Below are 19,145 nucleotides of genomic sequence, written 5' to 3' on the forward strand. Positions count from 1 at the left end.
CATGGATAAGTTGAAGCCAAGAGACCTCCAGGCTATTATATAATTTGACTTATATAATACCTATCGATAAGCTAGGTAGGTCCCGTACATACCGCTTTGTATGTACACAGCTTTTCACTCGGCATCTCGGGATGACGTCTACAACGCCCTAACGGCCTCTTATCGTAGCTCATTCTACCCATTTGAGTTATCGGGCTGCATGCCGATCGACAAAATTATGGGGATCACCTGGTCGCTGAGCGACTTTTTTTTTTATAACGCTCATTGCGATCTGATCCGAAGCTCCGGATTTGACTACCTAGCTACCGGAACCCTCCACTTCCATAAGCCTCGCGCTTTGCTTCTTCCTTTTCCTTTTTTCTTTCTTTCTTTTTTCCCTTGTCGTCGCGCGTCTCGTTATTCCGTGATGGTCTCAATTTCTTAACTTCGTTACGACTCCGTACGAAGCTCCTATCTGTCCCGCCTTAACCGAAGAATAATAACAAAAGACGACGATCCCTCCCCCTCCCGCGCGGCCTATTCCGGACGTTACCATGTTTCTCCTCAGCACCCGCGATGGCTTCCCAAAGGGCGACAACACGACCGACACCGTCTTCCACAACATCCACTTCAATGCCTCCACGCTAAATTACTGGAATTATACCTACTACCCGATCAATGGCACGCTCTCGAACGGATCCTGGTGCATGCTTATGAATCCGCCTTACACCCCGAAAGGTATCCTAACCAATGGCACTTTTATCAATAGTACTTGGTGTTACTTGGCGACAGATCCTATTGGAGACCGAGCGCGCGCTGGTATCGGGTTTGCTGTGGCTTTCGCCTTATGTCTGATTTTTATACTGGTCAATCTGAAAAAGCATGGCGAATTGCATCTACCCGCCGAGAAGAGATTCTACCCGATTGGGAGGAGGTGGCAATGGTACTGGTCGATATTTGTTTGCGCAGCCGCTCTCGTTGGTCTTTTCACCGGGATCGATGTCGACCGTTACCATGTTGTGGAGCTTCCCATTGTTCTAAATGTCTTCTTCTGGTACCTTATGCAGATCGGTATCATGGCAGTAGTCTGGGAGGGTATTCGACATTGGGGTAGTTGGATGGAACGTCAATTCATTGATCCAAACCCCTTCGTCCTTCAACCAAACGATAAAAGAGGCATGTTTGAATTGTGGCTGCCCATCTTCTTTTATCTATGGTTATGGCTGGTAAGTCTTCGGTAATGGTCTATATCCAAAGAACTATGTGTTAATTAGCCGACAAGAATTTCTTCCTCATTGTTCCGCGGAACTGGGGTGCAATCGAACTCCAGCGATCCCCTGAACAGGCTATAGAGAATGCAATACCAGCTGCCACCGATGGGCGCTTCAAGGCAGGAACATTCTGCTTATTTGTTGCTTGGTTGACGATTATGGTCTCTTTATGGCACTCTATTCGACATTATGAGCCCCGAAACCGCGGTTTTTTCAACCGTATTATTGGCTTTTTGGGATATATGCCATTCCGCTTTACACTAATGATACCCCTTGCGCTAGCCGTCGTTGCTTACCAAGGCTTGTGTGCCTGGGACTTCGGCCTGTCGCCTCTAAATGCCAAAACCAACCTATTAGCAATGTATCTTGGAGGCTATGCACCAACTTTTCTCATCCTAGTCATACATATTATTGCAGGCTTTATGCGACCAAACGAAGATCGTGAGCTCCTCCGCCAACGACGCGAGCGAGGACACACCCTAGACCAGGAGCTAGGTCTCATTCGAAAGCCTGCTTGGTGGCGTCGAGTCAACGGCGACGTGTCAGCTGGCAGCATGCGAGACAGGATTATGCGAAACGTCCGTGAGGTTGGTGGTGGACGACCCACTGCGAGGGAAGTTGAAAGACTAGCGGAGCGAAGGGCTGCGGAAATGGAATCTGATGCCACAACTCGAAATAGTGGTATAGAAATGAACGAGATTCGACACGCCAATAGCGCCCGTGGTGGTGGAGCCCTTGGCTCGGCTCCTCCACCGCCGCCATATACACCTTATGGGGGAAAATCAGACCAGCGGAGGTCTGAACGTACAGTAGAAGTGGCCGCTGGTCTCTTATTCCCGGGTGCAGATACTAATACCCCCGGGGGTAGGGGCAGGGGCTTAGAGGTTGCCAACGAGCAACCCCACGGTCCGGGGACAAATGAAAGAAGTTCAAGTACGGCTAGTGGCGTGTCCACGACTGGACCGCCTCAGCAGATCAGGAGTATGTTAGATATATGAATTGAGGATATCGGGTTCGAAAGCATGACTTAGGTAGTATTATTCGGTCTTTACTCGGGACTCACGACGACTCAATGCGGCGATGGAATTGAATATTCGACATCCATTGAACATCTCTTCGGCTACAGGTTGAACTTCACTTGAACGAGAAATATGGGCACTTGAAGATTTATGATTTGATCTCTACGCGATATACAAAATATTAGTTTTTAAAATTATAATAAATAACCATATAATAATACCCAAGGAAGAATCGATATTTCAAGTACGACGTGCAAGCGACTGGGAGCATAACGAGGTTAAAGAACCGATTCAACCCAACGAGATGTGACTATAGACATAGAAAGTGTAATAAAAGTTTTATTGATTTTCTGTATTTCATGAGCCTACGACGTAAGAATGTGACAATATTTACTTTGAAATATTTCGAGTCTATCAACGCCATTTAAATATCTCTTACATGCGTGTAAATGCAATAACCATTTGCGAGCAGATAACCGATACCAGGAAAAAAGAATGAAAAAGAAAATCAAAAGTTGATCCTACGCGCCCGTCACGACATAGCGGCGCCGCCAGCCATGCGTTAAGTAATTTCAATCGAGCAAAGGGTGAACTATCACGAGTGAAAGTACTATTCCTTAACGCAACTCATCTGGTCGAGGCGGTGACTTCCTGACAGCCCGTTGCTTATACGGTTTCCCCGCATACCAAGCAGGAGTCTTTGGTGCTTCAGGAGTAGGCAATGCTTCGGTGCCGTTCTTCGTAAACAAGCTTCCTGTCGTATCTCCGCCCGCAGCATTAGCAAGCTGTCCGGTCTTCCCAAGAGTCAGCAAGGCAAAGTGACCGCCGACAACAGGGCGGGCACTGAAATGATCTATCTGCAACGGGTATTCGCCCGTCCCTACTACTTCGTATAAATCGGAGAAAGGGAGGTTGGTGGTCGTCTCGTTTAGCCAGTAGGCAATGGCGTTGACAAAAAGTCTTCTCGTGGTAGGAGAACAGGTAGCCGCCGTCCAGATTTCCCAGTCTGATTTGGTATAGTGGTGTCGGTTATCCAGGGGTACACCGAAGGTCTGCGACACACTCGCATACCAAGCAGATTGCATTTCGTAGACGTTTGGGTTGACAAGCCCCATGTTTAGGAGTTTATCAAAGTATATATTATAAAGTAGGCCCCAACTAGATCTCCACTGGTAGGCTAGAAGCGTGTGCTTCCCAGATGGATCAATCGCGAGATTTTCCCATTGGTCGTAGTACGACGTCGCCTTGTCAGAAAATTTGGCAGCATCGGTTGGGTTTCCGACAACTCTAGAAATGGAAGACATAGCTTGTAGGCCAACGATACCTTTAATGGCGAGGTTTGTCTGATTCGCGAGTTCGCCGGCGAAATCGTCTGTGCTGAGTTGCGCCTCAGGGACGAGCGAGAACTCAATCAGATATTGGGCAAACTGAGACAATAACTCGTAGTGAGTTATTAACCAATTCGAATCGCCAGTAAATTTATAGTATGCGTAGGCCATTAAGATGAAATTTCCGCTATTTTCCACCGGCATGTACTCGTCAGTGCCTTCAACGTGACCAGTTGCTAAAGGGAAATGAGCGCCGATGTCATGTGTCGAGTAGGTATTGGGGTAGAAGTCGCCTTCCTGCAATTCGCATAAAGGCTGGAAGATGTATTTGAGTAGAGTTGGGTTTGCGTAAAGGAAAAATGGTGACGCCGGATAAAGAACGTCGACAGTATTGATATTACCATTGCTGGATATTTCCTTTTGGAACATGAGCGGCTCTACGTTATCATCTGCACTGGAGCTGTTGGGCACCGATGGGGGGACAGCAAAAACGTAAGCTCCCATAACCTGTCTGGCTGATAACGCTACAATCGCGTAGTATGACTCGGCCTCCGAGACGAAAGGAACCGCAATACCAGTAGCATTAGTTGGTTCAAGGAATCCATACGCTGAATTAGGATCAAATTCATACTGCTGTCCATATTGATCAGTTCCGTTTAGGACATCTTGCGCCGTATAAGATGAATTGTTAGTGAAAACGACAGCCGTGCCGTTGCTATAAACCGGAGGCTCGTTCCCTTGGTAGAAAGCATTGACATCAGCTCGAAGCTGTATTTCAAACTCGTTAGCTAACGCTGCGACAGTATCAAAGTCATTCCAATGGAAACGTATCATATCGTGCATTTCTCCGTAACATTTCTCCCACCACGGCGCTAAATTTGACAATCCACCCTTGTGAAGATATCTGACGATTGGATTCTGAATTGAGCCGATGGTATAGCGAACAGAAGTCTCTATCACATCACCCATGTCATGAGCAAAGGCGTAGACAGGCTCCTGGTTCCCAAAGCCGCGAGCTGCCGAGCCAGCATTGTCGTTGAGAGCTTGATTATTAACAAAACCAAACCGGACGCTCGTAGCTGATCCGCTTTGGTACGAGAAGTTTGCAGCTCTAGCAGGGCTTGTAGTGAAAGAGAAATTTCCCCATCGCGGGACCTGTGAGGCCTCGGCGAAAAGTGCGGGAAACTTTGGTCGTAGAATCCAGCTGGTTGGGACATCTGTTGAATTTCCTGTTCCGTTCCCGTTTAGAGGGCCAGTGTGGAACTCTTTTATAATGTCGAATTCGTTCCCCAGTCCAATCCACTGAGCGTTCACATCGGAGTAGAATTTTACATGATGTGGACGGCCGTCATTTGACTGGACCGTGGTAGTTAGGTAACTAAGAGGGATAGAACTTCGGCAGATATCCTTTGGCGTAACCGGTGAGAAGAAGCTGGCGGTAATAATTACCGGGCCAGCTAAGAAAGTAAAGTTCGAGTATTGAGAGTCGAACCTGACTTCAAGAGGTATCGTTGTATTGAAGTATGGTAGCTCCGGAAAATCATTAATGGAAGTGCCCATGTACTCGAACGAGTTGCCGTCGACAACTACAATTCCTTCCCATCCTAAACCCTGGCCAAACCAGAATATGGGATTTTGATTACTTAGCGCTCCTTGCCCAGCGGTAGAAGACCAAGCGCTAGTGTAAGGAGACCTGACAGCCAAGGGGATAGCTGGTGGTCTTAAGGGGTAATATTTTGGGGCATCTGCTGCGGCGGCGGCATTTGGATAGATAGTGAAATTGGTAAAGGGGCGTTGAGCTAGGACATTAGGTAAGATGGATGTAAGAGCCCAAGAGGCTCCAATAGCCAAGTTCCGAAGGGTACGCATGATTATTCTAGCGTCCTATCCTTAGATATGGAAGATACGTTAGATCAGTCTACCCTAGGGATACAAGTAGTCGAATTGTACCTGCATAACGAAGGGCGGCATGACATATATATGACCTTCACGGATACACCATATTACTCACCTTTCGCTATGTAGAAATAAAGTATATAACAACATCTATAGCACATCTGGGAATATGCTTCGGGGTAGGCGGGGATCTTCCAATAACGGGAAGCAGATATTATTCGGCATAAACAAGGAGGTGATTTAGGTCTGTAGGGTAATAAACGGCCGATGCGTAACTATATGAAATGGTTTAATGTATGGTCGAATGGAATGTAGCTATAAGTAATATCTCGATAGAGTATATCTTAGGAACTTATATTATATTCTCAGTGGGAAAAAAATGAATTCTTTTAGATGAAGAGCCCAAAGGGTTAAAGTTCGTAACCATCATATAATAATGATTGCTATTTGTAAAAGTCGTCCCACAGTTGAAAAGAGTATTCAAGCTTGAGGTTACTGGTGTGAGGTATATGGCGTATTGTACCTGCTTTAGCGCCGATAGACTGACATCACCAATGTTTACATATACTTGTCGATTCCACCCAATGCGAAAGACATGCACCTATGTACAATACCTAGGTAGATGATGTTGGGTGCATATCAGATCCCAGTTACACGGGATGTAGTGGACACGCAACTACCGTTATCAGACGCTGAGTGGATAGTTTAGTGCTCACTCAACGTGATTGGCTACTTTCAATCTGAATTTACCCTTTTAGGTAATTAACTATTTGTTCAACGAGAGGGGCACGAGGAAGTATGTTCTGGCTTGATTGATTGTTGATTGATTGATTGATTGATTGATTGTTATGGAGTAGTGTCCACAATCCGGGTTATACGCAATATACCTATAAAAGCCCTCAAGTTCATGGGCTCATGGGTTCGTCCGAACTAGCGAGGTTAATGAGTAATAGGTAGCCGGCAGATTGATTGGTACGGTACATTCACATTGGTTAAAATAGGTGCTTGTGTCGTACGTGAACGGCAGAGTTGCTTGGTATTTCTTGACGAGAAGATTTACCTACCCAAGGTAACTAACACTCTTGTTTTCATGTTTTCATGTATGTGTTACACTCGCGGCCAGCACGTTATATGGGACTCGAGTCTTATCGGAACTACATATTCCACACCACATGGCCGGCCCGTAAACCCCCTAACAGCGAACCCCCGCGATTCAACAGCCTTACAAATAAAACGTACCGTACCTAATCTACTCGTGCTCATAACCGCCTGAACTATATGTACCTATATTGGTTTACTATTACAAATCAACAGCTTGATATATGTTGAGCAAGAAAGGTGCCTTATACTGATTTATTTTATTAAATATCTTGGTCACTTATACTGACAATTGCTTACCTATTAACACCGCTCCAATGCATTGTGCATATTAGGTGGTGATAGAGACACGCAATGTGTATATGAAATCCATGTTAGCCGCAAGGTAGATTTATGGAATCGACTTCGGATGAATTCAAACAGGTAGAACTACATAGCATACCTTGTACAGGAACACCACATGTTCATGTTTCGCGTTCCTGATGCGGGTACGCAGGTAGCACGTGGGCGCAACATGTTTCCCCCAATTCAATCCTGTCTACCCAGGTAGTTATACCTAATCCCAAACAATAGTATACTCAGTATCTCGTCCCGACAACCCGCTTGTTTGACGCCCAGGAGTTGCCGCACGAATTGCCGTGGTCCATTCGCATCGACCACGATGATATCGACTTTCTGTCATCTCCTACTAAACTTCAGGCCGCTGAGGTTGAGCTAAAAAGCGCACGAGTTTACGACGTAATGAAGAAAGTATCGCCTGTAGCATAAAAACTATCTCCACGGTTTCCGTACACCTTTGGCATACGGACACGAATACCTTAGCTGCTAACCTAATAGCTTACCTACTACTTTAATTAATAACTGTAGTAATCTAGTGTCACGAGGACGAAGATCATATGGAAGAATGATACTAACGATTTCTACGACTGACTGATAGACAATGTGGTAGTCGGGTAGAAATTGACACAAGGTCAAGGTTCAGCCGGTAATGAATCTTGGTGGGGGCTATTGATCATCTAGGTAACTAGAACGATTTTGGGGGGGGGAGAAGGGGTTTGCGTATGTTCACCATCTGAAGTCTTGAAGCAATTGATGAGCTAGGAGGGGAAAAGGCGTGAGGCGAATTTGCCTGCTTTCCACCCGTCCCAACCAAAAGCCCCATAATCACAATATCCGGAGGTTTGGCATGAGCTTTCAAATGTGGGGAGAGAATGGTGTTGGTTTTCCAAGGAACCAACTGTTTTCATTTATAATAAATGACATTCGCTGGATCGGCGGCTGGGAAAAAGAGGAATGCCGACAAAATATTGCCCAAGTGCTGACACAATTCATGCCAAGCTTTACCGGCATGATGCCAGGGGGGAATCAAGGGGACCTAGGTACTCATACTGGTAACTATGACCTTCCATATTGCATTCACTCAGGCCCTTGGCTTGACTAATGCCCGGAAAACAATTCCGAAGGAGCAATATCCCTTTGGATCTACACGGGTGTAAACGCCGCGTAACGAGAAGGTCGTAATACCTACATGCGTGACTTATCTCCCATACACTGCCGATTCTGTGACCCGAACTTCTGAGCGACTTCGGAGACCGTTATCTTCCCATGAATGTCAAACCGCGCAAACGCCCTTTTGAGGTACTTTCACTTTTTCCCAACCTTTCTGCTACGGATGGTCGTGCGGGTGCATGAAGGTTGCTCAAACTTTGCTTGTAACAATAGCGCTGGGTATTCCGATAGGAAGAACGCTCCGTCCGCTGTGACATCGACTAAGGCACATCATGTGGCCTAAGAAGTTGTGAACCTCTCTGAGTCGAGCAGAGGGCGAACCGGAATACTTGGATACCGCATACATAGTATATAGTACGACATCTGCTCTACTCATTAACGCGTATCCCTCCTATCGTGGGTATAACTCTTAGATTCCAAGTAGGTAGTTAAGTGCATTCGTCAGCTAGCTTATGTATGAGGTTGCATAGTCCAAAGCTGCATATTGATTATTACGATGCATAGTTTGAATGGCGGTGTGATTCCTCATCATGAAATGATGTTGTTCAATCCAGGATTTCGTTATTGTCATAGATACTCGACTTCGCCTTCAGCATTGCTGCATGACGCCTGGCATGGCATTTCGCATCTTGCTTGTGTAGAGGGTTGTATAGCATATTGCATTCGTTGCATTCAATGAATCCTTTATCCTCGATTGAAAGACTTAACGTCGTCTGTACTGTGGCGGGTTTGGAAACCTTCTTTATGCTCCATTCGCGTTTCTTGGTGTCTGGCTGAATATTTTGTTCTGTGGCCGGTAGGTTGAGTGTTGCCGAGGAAACCTCGGATAGAGTGTGTGGTGAGTCGGTGGACAACATAGACCCAATATCGACACCATCATTTCTTTCCTCTTCTCCATCCTTTTTTGTCGTCCCTTCTGTGTTTGATTCTTCCGATGCAGCTCGAGACGTTATACGAGTAGTGAGTTTTCGCCGATTCTTCCGCGGTAGAGTACGTATAGGAGGGGATGATGGAGGTGTATTTATGGGATCAACTGGCTCAGAAGACGGGTTCGATGAATTCAGCGCGCAACTGGATGATGATGACGAAACCACCTTGAAGTAGCTCATGATCGTGCCTTTTCTCATAGGCCGTATAGTAGGTAAAACAGGCGAAGAGGGAATGTTAGTATTACAGGGCGACTCTATTTCCTCATTGTTCGATATTGTAGCTGTGTTGATATTCTCAATGCATCGCCGTTTCGGGGTAGGTTGTAGCGGTTCATTCGTTGAAATGCGTTTTCCATATGTTCGAAGAACTCGACTATGAAAATTAGCGCCTAGATCGCATATAGATGTTTATAATATACTAACGTGCGTTGGGGTTTCCTCGCGGCTCTGTGATACTAACATTAGCACACCAGATACTCAATTGGATATAGATATGCGTACCTCGACTCGGTTTGTACCTCCGAGGTTAGCGAGTCCATGACTGTTAGCATGTAAAGATTACCCTTTCAAATCCAAATATAAAGGTGGTAAAATGAGAGGCACATGAATGAATGTTAAAAATGAGTGGGTGGTAGAGCCGATTCAATGCCGGATGATGATGATGCTTTAAAAAAAAATCCAAAGTGGAGGATAAATATTAAGATATCGAGGGAGACGCGTAAATTGAATTCCATAGATGGACGCGTCTTAAAAACGCGAATGTGGGGTACTTCGTATATGAAGTACATACCTAACCTACCTAGGTTAGGTACCTACATATTGTATCCTAAGATCCCTATCCCTACTCGACTGTCAGCAGGTGACTTCACCCATTTTGAAAAGACAATTTCATCCTCACAACTGCGCAAGACAAAATGATACTGGACCAATGTATTTATAATTTGGGTAAAAGGTAGCAAGCATGTTTTGCTAAACTTATGTTGGCCCTTTTGTCCTTCGACGGAGGTTCGTCTCGGATTCTATATTTTCTGGTCTAAGTGATTCGATAGAACCCTCCTTAACATTGTCGTCTTCTCCAACAACCCATGTCTGAACGATCTTCTTCACTTCTTTCACCTTCTTTTGCTGTTTCTCCCCTTCTGCCATCCTCCACGTGTAAGCAGAATAGACAGCAACTTCAGCGATAGCAACGATGATACTACCGCCTAGACTTAGAAATAGTCGTGCTGGAACACTCCACCACCTGGCAGCTAACCAGAGCGCAGCACCGCAGCCGAATATGCTAACTAGGAAGTTGATGACCAGGGTTATCTGCTTTTGTATATCACCATGCTCGATGTCTTCGCCTATGTCCGAAGCCCTAAAAGGTCGATTGACTTCAGCGAACGAATGCGCTATGGGACCTGAGGGAAACCTTGGAGCAAATGATTCTCGTGGCGGAGCTTTCTTTAACATGCGTTCGTATGATCTTTCTTCTTCCTCGTGACGTAATCGGGCCATCAATGCTTTATACTCTTCAGTCTATGGGCATCAGGGTTAGTAAATATATATTAGTGATAAGGTATAAGGGACGGACCGGCTCTGGCTTCGGTGGCGGGGGAGGTACATAGACCATCGCACCTCGAAGTAATTGTTCCAGTCCTGTAGTATTATTATTCTCATCCTTGAGACGTTTCCATATGTCGACTATCTGTCCGTGGCTTATTGGTTTTCCAACTGAAGCATCTTTTAATGAAGGTTCGTCGTTGCTCGTTGAAATATCGTCAAATCCGGCTCTAAACAATTGATTGACTACCTCCACTATGGAGGGAGTCATGGTGAGGAGTACCATGTTATGAAATGGTGTTGAACGTGTTATTGAACATGTTATTGCAGAAAGAAGCTTGTGATAGAATAGAATGCGACGAACTAAATCTTTAGACCAAACAGACATGATTGAATTGCACCTGCCCCGGCACGAATCTAGCTGACATCAGCAATATACATAGCTCCAGCCACACATGAATATTACTAACAGCCACACCCGGTTTAAGTGAATTTTTGATCTTGTAGTCAGCATCAATTGACTTGGGAAGAAAAAAAAGAAGAAAAAAAGTAAACCTAACATGTTGGGTGTAACCTCTAGCTCCCATACACTATATTACTATATCACCAATGCTACGACCGCCTAAAATACAACTCCCATAGACCAATTGGGCCCTTGGACTAACCCCAAGGCCAGGAAATCGAACATTATGCAGCTCCGAACAGGAGCTTCAGTCCTCTCTAAAGCACGCACAGCCGCCGGACCATCTTCAGTTTTTTCGCCATGCTCGGATTGCCGGAGAGCGATATCTTTAGATGTTAGGATGCGTATATCCAGATCTCTATACCACAATAGTCCCAGAAGATCCTCAGCATGGGCAGCTGCAGTTTCCGTCGCCTCAAATTTGGTCTCTAAAGCTGTTACTCGAGCTACCAAGTCCGAATTACCCATAGACCCGCTACGGGTTGTCGCCAAGGAAATGAAACATTTAACAGGGAATATACGGCAGCTTTTGGGTTCAGGCCATCCTTCTTTAGATCGAGTCGCAAAATATTACACACAATCCGAAGGAAAACACGTGCGGCCTTTAATAGTTTTACTTATGTCAAGAGCTACTTCATTATGTCCTAAAGCTCCAGAGTCTTCGTCGCCACAGACACTACCTATCACGATAGACTCTTCAATATCTCCCCTCAGTGTCCTTGCCGATGCCAACCCCTCTTCACCCCACGCCGACTTCTCGTCGCAACCCGGCTCAGATAGCGATGTCCTTCCCTCCCAGCGCCGGCTGGCCGAGATTACAGAACTCATTCATACCGCATCACTCCTTCACGACGATGTTATAGACCATTCTGTCTCTCGTCGGGGATCTCCTTCCGCCAACTTCGAATTCGGAAATAAGATGGCTGTTTTGGCTGGCGATTTTCTTCTGGGAAGGGCCTCTGTTGCTTTGGCCCGACTGCGCAATGCCGAAGTTGTGGAACTCTTAGCGACGGTGATCGCAAACCTAGTTGAAGGCGAATTCATGCAGTTGAAAAACACTGCGCGCGACGAGCGAAACCCCAAATGGTCCGAGGAAATATTTACTTACTACTTACAAAAGACATACCTTAAGACGGCTAGCTTAATTTCCAAATCGTGCCGCGCAGCAGCACTTCTCGGTCGAGCAGATACGGCTACTGTTGAGTCTGCCTACTCCTACGGAAAGAATTTAGGTCTCGCATTCCAATTAGTAGATGATATGTTGGATTATACCAAATCAGGGAGCGATTTGGGAAAGCCTGCCGGAGCCGATTTAGAGTTAGGCCTTGCGACTGCGCCTTTGTTATTTGCGTGGAAGACGACACCCGAATTAAGTGTATTGGTTGGGAGGAAGTTTGGACAAGAGGGCGACGTGCAAAGGGTAACCACACTACCGACCATTATATTGCAGTCTGATATACTAACTTCGTATACAGGCACGGGAGCTAGTCTACCAAAGCGATGGGATCGAGCAGACGAGGGCACTCGCAGAGGATTATTCACAACAAGCTATCGCAGCCCTTAAAGACTTCCCGGATAGCGAGGCGAAAGATGGCCTCATAGAAATGGCAATGAACACGTTAAAACGCCAAAAGTAATACTATTTAGACCTGTATTATCACCCGAAAACGTAATGGTATTAGATGGTCGTATAGTTGGGCACCGTTATAGCCGTATTTAAGACATAGCCGCGGCGAATGGCCTTTATTACATCAATCTGTAGAATTATGGGCTTCATGTATAGACAGAACCACCAAACTCAGCATTGGAAATTAGGCGTCCATTCTTCGGAATCACCCCCCACACCATATCTTCCTCCGTCCTCGTGAGACTTTACCAAGCGCTTGACAACGTTGGTCTATTTATTTATAATTCTTACGGAACATGGATGAGTGCTGTTCAATGGCACAGATCGCCGCAAGACCACTACGATGATAGCTCATCTGCAACCGAATTTATACAAGTTGCGCGCATTTGAGTCGTGGCTTTACAACACATCCAAACGCTCAAGCATTCTTCTAATCCACCGTCGCCTAAAATGAGCCTGGTATTGACGAGCTTGACTCCCCGCTAAGTCCTACCACATATCTATCACTTTGTCGTATTATTTAATATATCTTCGAATTCAGCGCCTACGATATATTACTACTTATGAGGACTACGAAGAATTATTCTAATATCCGAATACCATATAGTTAGACGTAGAGCAGCGCGTAAAATATGGACGTCTTTTAGCTTAGCTGCCAATCTAGAATCAACTCCAAGTTCGCCTAATTTCTTCTCAAGCCACAGCCAATCGACCTATAGCGGGATATAATTCAAAGTTCTGCCCGTCATGATACTTTGCACTGCACCGGGGATAGAAACGGCGGATCTCCCTAAGACGAGAGTCTTGGCGACCTTGGGTGATAGACTGTAGCTAGCGATGGCAGCTGCACTGTTGGAGTTATGCGTGCTTCTTCAAAAGGCGGCGGCAGGTAAATATGCTCGATAATCTCCAAGGATGTAGCTATCGCCTTCGAACTCGCTCTCGTGCTGCTCAAAGCTCCTGAATCTAACCCTACCTAAAACATGAGTGTTAACAAGGCTATCGTAGTGTGCTACCTTAAGATAGTGACTCGTAGGTGATAGTGAGGCCTAAAATTTACAACAGTTCATCTTCAGGAATAGGAGGAGTCCAATTATTTTGTTTAAGCAGGGCTTTGATACCCGAGTTCTCGGGTAAGCACCTAGCTAACCTCCACGATCATACTATAGCCGATAATAGTCCACAAAGCTTCACCTAGGCCCATAGCTACATGAATCACACCTCTTACTGAGAGGGGGCCCTATTGAATAGATTTCTCCATGTCTTTATACACTCCGATATCTCCTTAAACAACTTCAATATGGTTAACTCACTTAAGAAGATCTTCTACGAAAGCTTTGGCTTCCAGTACTCTTAAGCCAGATCATCCAAATAGACCAGGCTTCTCGCACGACGTGAGATCAACTATTTCGATATACTTTGCCCAAGACTGCCCAAGCATCTAACTATAAGGTAGCCCTTTTTAGGTGAAAACGTAATCAAGTACATTCGCGGCTTAACGAATGCGATCTGCTCCATTTTGAAACGATGCCGGTATCTCATCTATATATATACCTAATGAGAGGTACTAGAATGCTCGAATGATCTCAGATGCACTGAAGGTTTTGATAGGGGCTAGCTAAGAGGCTTTAGTCGATATCTTCCAACTAAAAATACTTGGTAACTCGTGCAAGGTAGAATCTTCTAAAGAAGCGATACAGTCCCTTGCAAGGAAGCGTATTGGAAACTTGGATTCGCACCGTCTGCTTTGTGACGAGGCTTTTATTCGAGATGCGTGGTTCTGATATACTTACAAAATCTTTGTTCGTGTCTTTACCACGCAAGTCTCAAACAAGTCTATAGAATTTCTCGATCCTATGGCTAATGTAAGGCAAAATAACCGGTTCGCTTTTGAAGCCTTGATATCCCGCCAAGGTTTTATATAATCGTATACCGATGGTCCGTTATCAGTACTCATCTGGGGGGGATAGGGGTGAGTTAGCTATTATGGATTATTCCATATTGATTAACTATGTCTATAACTGCGAAACTTAGCTCGATAATTTCCTATATCATCTCACAAGTAAGCCTCAGGGTATTGTGAACGTGTAATCATATCAATTGCCCACAGGTAGTCATCGTCTGAATTATTGTAAACTCGGATTTGTCGTGACGAACTAAGGTGTCTGATTGGTGGAAAGGCCCTGTTGTCCAGGGACCCTCGTAGTTTATCAGTCATTACATATAAGCAGACTCACCGACTAGCCCCGCGATGTTCAGCTGTAGTAGTACGGGTAAGGCGGTTCCTAGGAACTTAAATATTCGATTTGTTCTTGGCGCGTTGGCTGTGAAAGATTCGTCCGTGAACGATTATGAACTGGCGATAGAGAAGAGGGTTGATTGGTTCAGCTAAGCCTTCCTGAAGCTCCCCATGCAGATATAGCTCTGCCCTATCTTACTTATGGAATCATTATTCCCCATATTCTGTGATGACGCCACGAGAAAAAAAGTTCACTACAGGTACTGTAACTTCACGAGCTGCACCACCGTACCACCGACCATACATACATTTCCATTTCCATGTAACAGGGGCTTGGATACCTAGGTGCGTCTGCAATAGTACACAGTGTTGCTTTGACGGTAATGCGAAACTATAGATACCTTAAACTCTTCAATATCTCCATTTTGGACCTGAGTAGCGAACCATTAATCCGTGTAACACTTCTGGGGCCGACTTGGGGACGAAATAATATAATATGTTATAGAGTAGGAATTTATTCAATTCGAAATAGTCAAGGTATTCAAGTGTCTATAGGGAAGCTGTTCACTCATTAGCCCTAGTGGGCGACCTCCCATTATCTTAAAACCCCGTAAGTCATACACACATGCGGTCAGCAAAGCTAGGGTAGCATTGGGGGTCCAAAGTAGAATAGTTCACCACCTAATATAACGAACAGCCCCCCCCCCCCCCCCCCCCACCCATGGACAGCAGCCTCGATAGTGGAGTGGCATGCATGCCAGTTCTGTACGTAAGAAACGATGCTATGTTAGCTTATGCAGGTATTCTTCTTCGAGAAGGAATAATATGTAAGCTTGTCACCACTCGTCTACTTCTACACTCTTGCTTCCCGTGTTTATGTCTTTGGGTATTTTCTCTCGGCTACTCTATCATGAAAACTCAATATACTAATAATTCTACGCCGAGCAATGTCATACCAATTAGGTCCGCAACAGGAATCACAGCAGCAAGGGGCCTACGGTGCATACAACACGCATAATCATAGCAATGGGTACGGGTACGGGTACGGCCAGCAAGCTTATACTCAACCGCATCAGCAGCAATATAACATGATGCATTCTCAATCGCAAACTTCATCACCGGCGAGTTCTCCTCAAACAGTATCAGCGACGGTATATCACCAAGATGGCACCGCACGTACTCAGACGTGGGTCTCTAATCAACAACCTATGAGGTCACCTCTGCCGGTGGCTAAGACATTCTCTGGCGAATGGGCGGGTTCACCCGAAAATACGGTTGACTACCGAACACTAAGGGGTTATTCTCCAACGATGCCATCACGACCCCGGAAGGAGGATCGGAGAATATGCGGCATTAGGCGGAACACGTTCTTCATTGTTTTAGCCATCGGGTTATTTTTGCTAGTCGTTGCCATCGCAGCTGGTCTTGGTGTCGGTTTGGGGACGAGAAAAAGTAGTCCCGTCGCTGTATCTGCCGAAAATTCAAGGTGTGTTTCAGTTTCTTTCGGTGCTATTTTCACTCGGTCATGAAATACCTGAGTGATCGCATGCTGTGGGACGTAAGATCATCACGAGAGAGGCTGTAAGACGCATACTCTGCTCACGTCAGCCGGACGAGCCATGACCGATGGTGATTCGAGGAGCCAGATATTTGACACATCAATGCGTCGTCCAATAGATGCCAAATAACTAACACATATTTCCAGCAGTGCCGTCTCGTCATCGTCATCTTCATTCTCGTCAGTATCGCCGACGTCCACTACGCCAACGTCGACGCCATCATCCACCAAGGTATCGCCGACGCCAAGCTTCACGGGAACCTTGATACCGGGCCCTGTGATCTGCCCGCAGAATAATAACACGGTGTATGTATCGCGGGGCAGTTCTAAGCCGTTCAACGTGCAGTGCGGACGCGATTATAACTCAGACGGTGGCGCGGAAGACTTGACGCACATGTATAAAGCCAGCATGTCTCAGTGTATCGACGCCTGCGGTGACCATCCGGGATGCGTCGGTGTAGGCTGGGGTAATTATGAGGGCTCGACTGAGTGCTGGTTAAAAAGTAAGCTCGGTAAGCCTAACTCGAGTCCTAATTGGTATTTTGCGCAGTTACAAGATATGGACCTTGCTGGGTCTTAAGAGAAAGTATACCGTGTTTTTAGAGTAGAGTCCCAGCATTTATATGGATGTTGTAGAGAGAAAAGGGGATAACGGTGCAACTGAGGCCGGTTGGGCTTTTCTGAATTTAAGCGAGGCGTCTAGAGTCGGGATTCCTGTATTGTTATTACCCACCAATAGGTGCTGGACTAGGGATTAGATGGTAGTAGGTGGGACTATGGGTGTTTAGAGATGAGCGCTTAAAGCCTTCATGATACCTTTGATACCCGTGTACTATCTACGATCCTAGGCGTTACATACGAAAGAGGTACCTGTTAGTGAAGCTGGAAACTTTACAACTACATGTGTCTTCATACCTTTAGTGAGACAATTCAAATGAATTCTACTTTAGTTAGCGGGCAAAACAAGGTTATTTGCTCCATGGCTAGACGGCGACTTGAGAAATTATCGGCGATGCGTTCATAGGACCATGGGATCATTCCGCATCGTGGTAGCCTGTGGTTCAGGGCTCGGTTAGCTCGAGGATAACCGGAGTTATATTATCGGCGACGTTTGAAGCGTCCAAGCCGTCGGTATCCTCTCAAATATAAACTCGGGCTTCGAAACAATGAAATTTAGGTGTTCTGTCGCTTAATAGTTGAAAAGCGGTAGGTGGCTAAGAAGATCCCCCTGCGCAGATGAGGCATAGACAATACAGTAAGACATGGCTGAAGAGGCGATAAATACATATAGGCTTGAAACGAAATGTCGGTGAGCTCAGCGATCTAACCAACATGCCGAGTAGCTACTAAGTGAGTTCGTGAAACTTGGTTTAGACCATGAAATATCATGTTACGTGAGAGGTCGGCGAGCTATAGTGCATATACATCCATATTCGGCGACTTTCCTCGTAAGCTTTAACCTTCTGGGTAATTGGTAAGGCTCGGCCTCTACGGCATCTATTAAAGTACCTGTTAGGTGGCCGATATGAGGTTGTGGGTATCGAAGAAAGAATGCAATTGGAACGGGCATTGTTTTTTTTTTTTTAAAAAAAAAAAAAAAAAAAAAAGAGGATTCCCGCCGGCAACCTTTCAAAAACCCCGCCACATTTGTCGTCAATGTTCCCACCCGGGGATCCATCGGCCATGATATTAGGTCCGGTGAACCAGTGGGGATGGGATGGGGATCTGTGCTAATACCTAAGTAGACTTGGGGAGGAGTTCTTTGAAAAGGGGAAGCCGCATAGAATATTGACATACATGTAGCTACCTACATATCTACCTAGGTACCTATGTAAGTCACTTTCTAGTTGAGATATTTAGAAAGAAATATGTTAAGAATACCCCTTGACATTGACATACCAACCTAGGTGCGTACTAAGATATAAAAAGAAAAACAATTAATAATTGCCACATGTTGGGAATGTAAGTAGGTATGTTACTCGGACGCGTGAAGCAATAATAGACATTCATAAGAGAAAATCCCTTAGCAGGCCTATTGATGTGATCCATTAAGACTACACTCTCGGGTCGCAAGTCCATCAGTCAGACCAGCGCCACTAGGCGTCCCCCAAAACGCCCTCAACCATCCTATCGGGTCCTGCTATGCTAGTCATACCCAACTTCTACTTGATTATTATGGCCTTATGATCGAATCTAGCGCATGGCTGGCGTGTGCCAGTTCGCTAATTCTGCCTAGCATCGCTGTGTCGATCTCATGTAGGTTAGTTGCTAGTCCTTCTAACCATGCCGACTTTTCGATTCTACAGGTGAAGAAAACGTGTCTGATGAACGGCGACCTGCTCCGCCCCGCCCTGTAAGCAAGATGCAGGTCTATTGGGCGAATATACATGCTTCTCTCGACGCTACTACGGCTAAGCTTTTACTATATCATCTATGTTAGGCGCTAAAATACGAGCAAAAGGCCCGCCGCTGTGGAAGCACCATCTATCATTATCATTCTACCAACGAGTACCTAGGTTAGGCAATTACACCATAGCTCAAATAGATATAATATAAGCATTACCCATCTGTGTCCAATCTTCTGCGAAATATTTTAACGCGCCAAAGGCGAATGGGCGTATACGGCGAGAAAGAAAGACATTTTGTAAGTACATCTATGTCCTGGTTATCATCAAACCATCATA

At 45.6% G+C, this 19,145-nt stretch overlaps 6 protein-coding genes across 6 annotated transcripts; 3 read left to right on the forward strand and 3 right to left on the reverse strand.

Annotated features, from left to right (window-relative positions):
* Window positions 1-128: 128 nt before the first annotated feature.
* F4813DRAFT_374602 (uncharacterized protein) lies at window positions 129-2,598 on the forward strand. The gene is made up of 2 exons (XM_049244955.1): window positions 129-1,205; window positions 1,262-2,598. Exons 1-2 carry the CDS (start codon window positions 534-536, stop codon window positions 2,246-2,248), a joined length of 1,659 nt encoding a protein of 552 aa, XP_049095375.1. The 5' UTR covers window positions 129-533; the 3' UTR covers window positions 2,249-2,598.
* Window positions 2,599-2,886: 288 nt separating this feature from the next.
* Window positions 2,887-5,466, reverse strand: F4813DRAFT_399927 (DUF1793-domain-containing protein; the record flags this gene model as incomplete). The annotated part of the gene is made up of 2 exons (XM_049248215.1): window positions 2,887-4,230; window positions 4,354-5,466. 2 exons carry the CDS (start codon window positions 5,464-5,466, stop codon window positions 2,887-2,889), a joined length of 2,457 nt encoding a protein of 818 aa, XP_049095376.1.
* A 3,179-nt stretch (window positions 5,467-8,645) lies between these two features.
* F4813DRAFT_393727 (uncharacterized protein) lies at window positions 8,646-9,568 on the reverse strand (the record flags this gene model as incomplete). Its single annotated transcript, XM_049247460.1, has 3 exons — window positions 8,646-9,402; window positions 9,453-9,476; window positions 9,531-9,568. The coding sequence occupies 3 exons, from the start codon at window positions 9,566-9,568 to the stop codon at window positions 8,646-8,648; spliced, it is 819 nt and encodes a 272-aa protein (XP_049095377.1).
* Window positions 9,569-10,004: 436 nt separating this feature from the next.
* On the reverse strand, window positions 10,005-10,845 carry F4813DRAFT_393728 (endoplasmic reticulum-based factor for assembly of V-ATPase-domain-containing protein; the record flags this gene model as incomplete). Its single annotated transcript, XM_049247461.1, has 2 exons — window positions 10,005-10,550; window positions 10,606-10,845. 2 exons carry the CDS (start codon window positions 10,843-10,845, stop codon window positions 10,005-10,007), a joined length of 786 nt encoding a protein of 261 aa, XP_049095378.1.
* Window positions 10,846-11,263: 418 nt separating this feature from the next.
* F4813DRAFT_393729 (hexaprenyl pyrophosphate synthase) lies at window positions 11,264-12,674 on the forward strand (the record flags this gene model as incomplete). Its single annotated transcript, XM_049247462.1, has 2 exons — window positions 11,264-12,457; window positions 12,513-12,674. The coding sequence occupies 2 exons, from the start codon at window positions 11,264-11,266 to the stop codon at window positions 12,672-12,674; spliced, it is 1,356 nt and encodes a 451-aa protein (XP_049095379.1).
* Window positions 12,675-15,621: 2,947 nt separating this feature from the next.
* Window positions 15,622-17,444, forward strand: F4813DRAFT_256153 (uncharacterized protein). Its single transcript, XM_049240212.1, has 3 exons — window positions 15,622-15,789; window positions 15,849-16,389; window positions 16,609-17,444. The coding sequence occupies exons 1-3, from the start codon at window positions 15,780-15,782 to the stop codon at window positions 17,039-17,041; spliced, it is 984 nt and encodes a 327-aa protein (XP_049095380.1). The 5' UTR covers window positions 15,622-15,779; the 3' UTR covers window positions 17,042-17,444.
* The last annotated feature ends 1,701 nt before the right edge of the window (window positions 17,445-19,145 follow it).

The sequence above is a fragment of the Daldinia decipiens genome (genome assembly GCF_022478715.1).
Source record: "Daldinia decipiens strain CBS 113046 unplaced genomic scaffold F4813scaffold_48, whole genome shotgun sequence".
In the NCBI taxonomy this organism is placed as follows: Eukaryota; Fungi; Ascomycota; class Sordariomycetes; order Xylariales; family Hypoxylaceae; genus Daldinia; species Daldinia decipiens.